The sequence below is a fragment of the Benincasa hispida genome, chromosome 6 (assembly GCF_027475165.1).
Source record: "Benincasa hispida cultivar pf3 chromosome 6, pf3_genome.v1.1, whole genome shotgun sequence".
Classification (NCBI taxonomy): Eukaryota; Viridiplantae; Streptophyta; class Magnoliopsida; order Cucurbitales; family Cucurbitaceae; genus Benincasa; species Benincasa hispida.
In genome coordinates, this window is record NC_143483.1 from 351,489 (window position 1) to 360,664 (window position 9,176).

A 9,176-nucleotide genomic window follows, 5' to 3' on the forward strand; every position below is an offset into this window, starting at 1 on the left:
TAGAAAAAACAATATTGACATGAATCAACAAAAAAAAAAAAAAAGCAATGTTGAACATTTCTCTACTCTTAATTAAACCTGGTCAATTGGGCCTTAATTTAGATCAATTCTAACATCATATGACAAGTGTTGTTTCTAAACAAATCACTAATTATCACGTGGCACAGGTAAATAATTACCTATTTGAGACATTATTGTACGTGTCAATTAGTGATTGAACTGTAACTACTATATAACTCACACCAAGTTTGATTTTCTAAATCAACAAAACTTTAAAACTATATTCACCAAGTCTTTCTCAAGTTCTAAGCTCCTTACTTTTGTGTTTTCAAAATTCATTACAAAATAAATGGATAATTCCCAAAAGATGAGCTACCATGCTGGAGAAGCCAAGGGTCAAGCTCAGGTTCACTTAGTCATAGCTATTTAAATTTAACCACACCATCATTTTATCGATTACATATTAGATTATTATATTTTTAAATACTGTATGGTAATTGAATATAAGATGAATGTGATAACAGTTGTCTAATATAGTAATTTCATTCTCAATAGATTTCGTGTTATCTTATCCTTCCCTTGTTTATTCTTTTATTTAAAAGGTTCTATATTGCTTTTATTGGATATCGTTGGAGATGCCCCATATTGTTTGGTTGCTATTTTATGTGATTAAGGAGTGATAAGGATAACATGTTAGTTTGTGTCATTATGTAGGAGAAGGTGAGCAATATGATGGATAAGGCAAACGATGCAGCCCAGTCGACTAAGGAATCAATGCAAGAAGCAGGACAACAGATAAAGGCCAAAGCACAAGGAGCCGCTGAAGCTGTTAAGGATGCAGTTAACAAATGAAAATGTCTTCAATTTGTTCTCTTTTTTCCTTTTTTGGAATTTTTCAAGGCTTCTATTTTGTTTTTACTTAGACTTCTTCTTCTCTTTCTTTTTATTGAATAAAGACAATATTGTGTAAGAGCCTTGGAAAAAAAACGTCACATATGGCTCATGAGCCTTTTGTGTCAATGAGAATCATGCCTAGTTGACATGGGCCAAAACCTAGTTTGCTTTTTCTAGTCATTAAAAATTATGGTTATGGAATAAAACATATAAATAAAATTAAGAAAAATATCACATTACAATTTTTCTTAATTGGGGTTATTTTAGATGAAATTATAGTTTTTATGATAGGACCTATTTTAGAAATTTAAATTTTATTCCTCGTTCACATAATAGAGTTGCTCATTGTTTGGTTAGGTGGGTTTATAATTTTAATAGGGAAAGAGGTGAATGGTCTAATTTTATGCCTTTGTGGCTGAGACCAACCATTGAATTGATGCTCGTTTTGTTATAACCTACTAAAGGTGTTGCTTGATTTTAATTCAATTACCTTTTTCTTTTAAAAAAGAAAAAAGAAAAATATCCATTTGTATCTATGAAATTTATAATTTTTTATTAATATTAAGGAAAATTTCAATTTATACTCCTGAGTTTTGAGAATTGTATTGACTTTGACACTTAATTATTTTTCATTTAGATAAACGCTGTGTGAAACTTATAATTATATTTCATCAATTAAATCCCTACACTTCAATTTAGAATTTGAATTTAGATTTTTGAAAAAATTATGATTATGTTTAGTAACTATTTGGTTTCTAAATTTTAGTTTTGAAAATTAAGTCTATGATCATCCATACCACCTTTGTTGTCTATTTTCTATCAATGTTTTTAAAAATTAAGATAAGTTTTGAAAACTAATAAAAGTAAGTTTTTTATGTATAATTTGAATAAGATTTAAACTCTTCTAGGAAGACATTCAAAGAAAATAAATTTAATTTTCAAAATAAAAAACAAAAAAGAATGGGCTTATGTTTTTCAAAATTACATTAGGATAAAATGTTCATGCATGCATTTTTATGTCCACCTGCGTTGGTTCTAAATATTTTAATTTGTTTTTTTATCCTTTTTTTTTTCGGAAAATTTGAAACCTTTTTCAACTTACATATTACTAATTTCTTCCTTTTATTCTATTTATTTTAATATTTTAACATATTTTTCTATTGATATATTTTCTACTAAAGAACCAACGTGTTGGATCTCTATTGAATCACAATATATATCTTTTTTTATATCAAATGAGAAATTATTTAATAAATAACAAAATTGCTGAAATATTTATAAAGTATTTAAATCGGAATTTTTTTTTTTTAGATTCTATCGATGATTGACACTTATAAACAATGATAGAAAGACTTCTATCACATCTATCAATGTCTATCATTGAAAGAATATGAAATTTTGTTATATTTTGTAAAAATTTTATTTTATTTTACCATATTTGAAATTATCTTATATTAAATGTTAATCATTAACCATTATCATTGATGTCATTTTAATTCATTCCCCTTATTTTAATTAAATTTTACATGAAAGAAAAAGGAAACCAATGAAATGGAATTTGATTTGATCTCTAGAAAAGATGACATGGGAGATTTCACTACAATAAATTGGACCTTTCTCGACGCTGCAAACCTTCGGGATTAGTTGAAAACACTGACGACCAAACTTTTTCCGACGGTCAAATAATCATCGGCCGGATCGTGGTGAAAGCTTCATCGACATAACCTTCCCCAACGGTATAAAAGTCGTATCGTAGGGGAAAAAATTATCTCGATGGATGGAGAATGGGGCTTTTCTACTGACCCTAAACAAAACCATCGGGAGCAGTCAAACATCGATGGTCTTAATTTATAAATACCGTCGGGATGGAAAATTTTGCCCGACGGTGACCAATTAGTGTCATCATTAGGAGATATTCAATTATCCCGACGATGACTTTGCACCGTTGGGCAAAGTTTTTAACTTCCGACAGTCTTCAGAAATTAGAACCGTTTGGATAATCGACTTAGGCAGACGGTATGTTTTCATCATTGGGATCTAGTGGCTTTTCCGGACCACTTGGACCGTCGGGGGATGGTCTTTTAGTGTCGAGAAAAGATAAGAAATGCATAAAATTATGGTTTTTTCTAACCTCTTGTATCGTCGGGATTATATATTTAACCGTCGAAATTAACTTTTTTTTATTCTTTATTTAAATCTTTTTTTTTTTTTCAAATGCCATACCTGTTTGAATCTTACAAATATCATTCAAATTAAAATAAAAATTGCCAAAATCAAGTAAATGTCTACAATATTAAATAATATATAGAAAACATGTTTGAATCTCAAGAGTTACTAACACTATTTGTTTTAAGTTAAAACAATACATCCACAATTCCTTAATCTAAAATAACATTACATGATAGCAAACTACCTATCGGGAGATGCATCTACAACCTTAATCCACAATTCCTAAATCGAAAATAACATTAACATCTACAACCTAAATATGCTCGTTGGGAGATGTATCTTCAACATAAACCTCGAGATACCTACAAAATACAAATTTAAATAAGTTTAATGCTCAATATGTCATATACCAATCTCAAAACAAATATAGAATTTAAAACTCAACTCGGAATATTAATGAATTGAAACAAACCAACTCAAACTTGCATATTTGAATCTCAAACTCAATATAAAACTTAAAACCCTACTTAAATTTAATCATAATTTTACATTTACCCCTATACCAACTTTAAAACCAATATAAGAACATTAACAAATAAAACTCACTTTAACTTCAAACCTAATATAGAACTTAAAACCCAACTTAAACCCAACGAACTCATATCTACATATTTCAATCAACCTAATATAGAATATAAAACCCAACTTAAACCCAACCAACTCATAAAAATTGAAACAAACCAAGATATATCTACATTTACTTAAACTTATATATACATTTACTTACACAAACCAACACCCCTCCCTCCAGCTTAGTTTTCCTTAAATGAAATTTATTGAATCCCCACCTCCCCTCCCCACCCCAAAATTATTCTCAATCCCAATATACAAACCAACATAATTAAGAATTGAAACATACCAACACATATCTACATTTACTTAAACAAAACTTAAACTTAAACATACTTGTACTTAAAATCCAACTTAAACCCAACCACTCATAACAATTGAAACAAACCAACATATATCTACATTTACATAAACAAACCAACTTATCCCCCCTCCTCCCCAAAATTATTCTCAATCCCAATATACAAACCAACATAATTTAGCACAAAATGAAATTCAAACTCAACTTCAGAACACTAACTATACTTTACATAACTATACGTTTATGTTGTTACCATAACTGCAGGATAACAACATATACAATCTCTAGTTAGTTTACTATGAAAGTTGAAGAGCTCATTCGATTTATCTCTCACGAGTAGTAAGAGCATAGCTTTCATATCAGCCATCTTAGATTGTCTTCTTGCTTCTAGTTCGTCCAATCTTGCCAGTCTAGCCTTTAAGGATTCCATCTCTTGTTTTTTCTCCTCTATAACTTTTAATGAGAATGCACTGGACGATGAATTTTTTTACCTTTTGGTGTCTTACCAAGGTCCACTCCTGTGCCTAACACCTGCTCGCATATTTCTTCTTCCGATATTGATTCAAACCCTTCTTGGGTGGAGGCTGCTCTCAGCTCGACCATTTGACTGTACATCAATAATTAGGATAAATTATTGTATGACAATTATATATAAATAAAATTACATTGCAGAATAAAAACTTACATATGCATCATTAGCGGCCTGATTAACAAATGACTAGTCACTCTTATAGTGTATTTGCTTAAATAAGTTCACTAGGTCCATTGTTTGACCGTCAAGTCCTTTCTGTAAAATAATTCAGATAGAAGATATTAATAATACTTTCTTAGAAATGAAATATAGAAATACTTTTATTTTTACCGTAGATTCTCGTATGTGTATGAAATTCTTAGAACCACTGTATGAGGGTACTTTAAGGCTAACCGATTAATTTGATTAGTCTCTGCCACTTTTTAAGAAAATGAGAAATTAAGAGGAAATGAGTAATTGGAATGTAAGTAAACCAAAAGAAAAAAACACAAAAGTTCTTATTTTACATTCGGTGGATTCAAACTTGTTGCATAAAAAGTGTCAATCTTCTATATCGTCTTTAAGTCGATCAAGTGGGTGTGCTCCTGCCTCTTCAGGACTTGCATATTTTTTATAGTGTTTGTGTAGTTCCCCATATACTCTTTCAACGAACTTTTCATCTATTCATCAATGAAATTATTAACCAGTTGGCTGGACAAGTTTAACACAAAATGATTCTAAATTATGAAAGAAAAGAAAAACTAATTAGTATCTCTGCAGATGCAAACGCATATATATAATTTTAAAATATCAAATAACCATCCTACCAATAATCGACTTTTAACTAGCTCTCTAGTGGTACCTCTCTCCATGATTCATAATGAACAGAAAAAGATTCCCGAATGTTGATACCAATGGCATCGCTAAACCTTGTTTCATTGTTGCAAATTGGTTCTCCCATACAGAGTTGACCTTGATAGGAATTCTCCCAAATTGTTGCACATATTTATCCAAATCAACATTTCGAGAGTATCTGCGTCCAACCCTATTTGTCGTACAACTAGACCCTGAAGAAATTATACATTGTTAGTTTAATTAAACATTAGTTCATATATAAATTACTGATTATGGATCTAAAATAACCTGAATTATCTCTCACGAGAATGATGCGCCAATATGTTCGGACTCTAAATACTCCAAGACTGCCTCCTCATCAGTGTGACCTACCATTGTTTTTGTGCAAACAACAATATATATGTTAAACGACAATATGTAAGTTATGAAATGAAAAAGAAGATACATATTTGCATGGTTATTCTGTATCATTAAGATGTTTAACGAAACTCAAACTCCTATTAGAAGATGACTGTACTTCCTCTTCCTCGTCATTTATGAAGTCATCATCAACTCATTGAATTATTTGTTCTTCTACGACTATAGGATCAACATCAACTCTATATAAACTGATATCGCTCATTGATTCATCGATTGTATAAGTAATATTATTCACAACTTCTAATAATTCAGGTTGTTCATTCTCACGTTCTTCTGTTTCTATCATGTCCCACATATGCTTGTTTTGGACTACTTGCACCACTTTCCAATTATTACCATATTTGGGATCATTGATGTAAAACACTTGTTTGGCTTGACTAAAAAATACAAAAGGCTCGTTAACAAACCAATGACGAGCTGTATTAATTGATATATAACCCAAATCCATGTGTACTTTATTAGTCTTTTTAGGGTCTGTATCGAACCAAGTACACTTAAACATAATTACACATCTTCTTTTGGCATACTGGAAGTCAAATACTTCATTGACAACACCATAGAAATTATGGAGATCTCTTTCACCTTCACATTCTAAAGGCACTATGATCTCATTATTTTGTATACTCCGACAATTATCACACTTAATACTATGATAACTACTCCATTAACAATGCATCCACTAGATGAGCGCACTTCTGAACTTGGTCTCATCGTTAGTGAATATATATCATCATACATATCTTCATTTTCACACAATGAAAGAACTTGTTAATTTAGAATAACACAATAGATCTTAAAAACTAATGTCACCTGAATTAATTCAATTGAATTTTTACTTGTCTTTTAAACCCATACTTACATGAGACTTGAACCAATCAGGAGAGCCTCATTGGTGTATAAATCATCCTAACTTTAAGCTTCATGTCGAATTAGTCTCAAATATTGCCTATAAGTAAGAGACGTGTCTCAATTTTATTACTCACAATTTTTATCAAAATCATCAATTACAATAGAATGTTCAAAACATACTTTGGATAAGATTTTATTTTCATGCAATTGTTCAAGATGTACCAATGTGCACTGCATTTCTCTTCTCTCGATAATGTTCTTACTCTTGGTACTTCTAATGGTCGTGCATTTTGTCTGAACGTTGAAAATTCACCACATATCTCATCCTCTAGAAGTCTATCATCATTTATTTCATCTCTATTGAACTTCATCTCAATTCCAGTTATGTACAAACAACAAAATAGCAACGATTCATTCATTATATATGTTTGTACTATAGAACCCTCAAGACATGCTTTGTTTCTTACATATTGTTTCAATGTGCATAAGCTTCTTTCAATAGGGTGCATCCAACTATAACTAACTGGACCTGCTTGTTTCATAGGGCAAATGGACTGCTAGGTGCACCATTACATCGAAAAATGTCGATGGAAATATTTTTTCTAACTTACAAAGTATGATTATAATGTCTCTTTATAATCGATCCAAATTCCTATAGATATTGTTTTTGCACATACATCACAGAAAAATTTGCACAACTCAACGACAACAGTGGACACGTCTTTTTATAAGTATGCTCAAACACCAATTGAAAGAAGCCTTTGAAGCAGAACATGTGAGTCGTGAGTTTTTAGCCCCCATAGCTTTCCATCTTTCTCATTCACATATCTTGATATATTTGATATAAACCCACCAAGAAATTTGACTGATTTCATCCACTTATAGAATGCAACCTTGTCATTAGTAGTCAATGTATATGCAGCGTGTGACTTTACAACTTTATCTCCTACCTTTTGTAGGTGTAGTTCTTTTCGTATATTTAGATCTTCTAAATCAAAACAGCATTAGTTGTATCCTTATTCATTCCCTCAATATTTAACAATGTGCCTCCAAATTATCACAATATTCTTATCAATATGCATAACATCTAACTTATGTCTTAATAAAAGTTTCAACCAATATGGAAGTTGGAAAAATATACTTTTTTTATTCCAATTTAAAATTTGTTTCCATTTCTTATCATGTTTCTTTGGATGTTTGCTAAGCACGGGAAAGTTTAACAAGTTCACCTCTCGTATGATATCTTCTCCATCCATGAAAACTGGAGGAGGTCTACGTTTCACTTTTCCATCATATTGTTTGTTGTTGTGCCAACTGTGATTATTTGGAAGATAACATCGATGCTCCATAAAATATTGTTTTCCTTTTAGCCTCAATGATGATGTATCTTCTTTACAAATAGGGCATGCTTGGTAACCTTTGATACTCCATCCAGATAGGTCACCATACGCAGGAAGTCATTAATAGTCCACAATAAGCTCACACACAGTTGAAAGTATTCGCTACTAACACAATCATAAGTGTGCACATCATTCCATAACTCTTTTAATTCTTCAATCAATGACGTTAAGTAAATACCAATTTCTTTCCAAGAGATTTTAGAGGTATAAGAACGGAGACAATGAAATTTGTCTCGTCCATGCATTTCCAAGGTGGCAAATTATAAGGAATGAGGACCACTCGAATTACTCATATTCCCAAATCGATTGAAGTCATTTGAAGCGAGTCCTAAACGAACATTTCATGTGTCTGAAGCAAACTGAGGAAATTCATGATCAAAATGCTTCCACCCTTTAGCATCAGCTGGATGTCACAACACTCCATTAGTTTCAACACGTTTATCTTTATGCCACCTCATTTCAGGTGCAATATGTTTAGATACAAATAATCACTTCAATCTTGGTATTAAAGGAAAATGTCGTAAAATTTTATGTGAAATCTTTTTACTTTTTCCAAATTCAATTTTGTACCGAGATTCACTACATACTGGACACTGTTGCAAATTGAGAAATTCTTTCCAATATACGATGCAATCGTGTTGCAAGCATGAATAGACTCATAACCTAGTCCTAGGTCACGTAATTTTCTTTTAGCTTCATAAAATGAACTAGGTATAGATACTCCAATGGGAAATGCTTCTTTCAACAATTCAAGTAACAAATTAAACGACTTGTTTATCCAACCGTTAAAAACCTTAATATGCATCAACTTCACCAAGAACAACAATGAAGAGAAATTTGTACAACCAGGGTACAACTGGTTGCATGCTTTATTTATTAAGTCTTCAAATAAGCTTAAATTGTTATCTCTTTCTTGGGCATTAGTGTGCATTTCATCCTCGTTTTCTTCTTCATTTACATCGACAATTGGACACTGTAGATAATTTATAATATTCAAATTTTCATTTTCTTCATCTATATCATTCATCTCTGTCATACTTAATCCACCATCATGTGTCGATTGAGATGTATGACTCTCATATCCCTTAGACAAGTCGACTGGGTCTCCATGATATACCCATTAATAATACGATGGAGAAATTTCATT

At 31.2% G+C, this 9,176-nt stretch overlaps 1 protein-coding gene across 1 annotated transcript; it reads left to right on the forward strand.

The window, feature by feature from the left end:
* The first annotated feature begins 275 nt into the window (after positions 1-275).
* On the forward strand, positions 276-890 carry LOC120080540 (uncharacterized). The gene is made up of 2 exons (XM_039035235.2): positions 276-406; positions 715-890. Exons 1-2 carry the CDS (start codon positions 350-352, stop codon positions 850-852), a joined length of 195 nt encoding a protein of 64 aa, XP_038891163.1. The 5' UTR covers positions 276-349; the 3' UTR covers positions 853-890.
* The last annotated feature ends 8,286 nt before the right edge of the window (positions 891-9,176 follow it).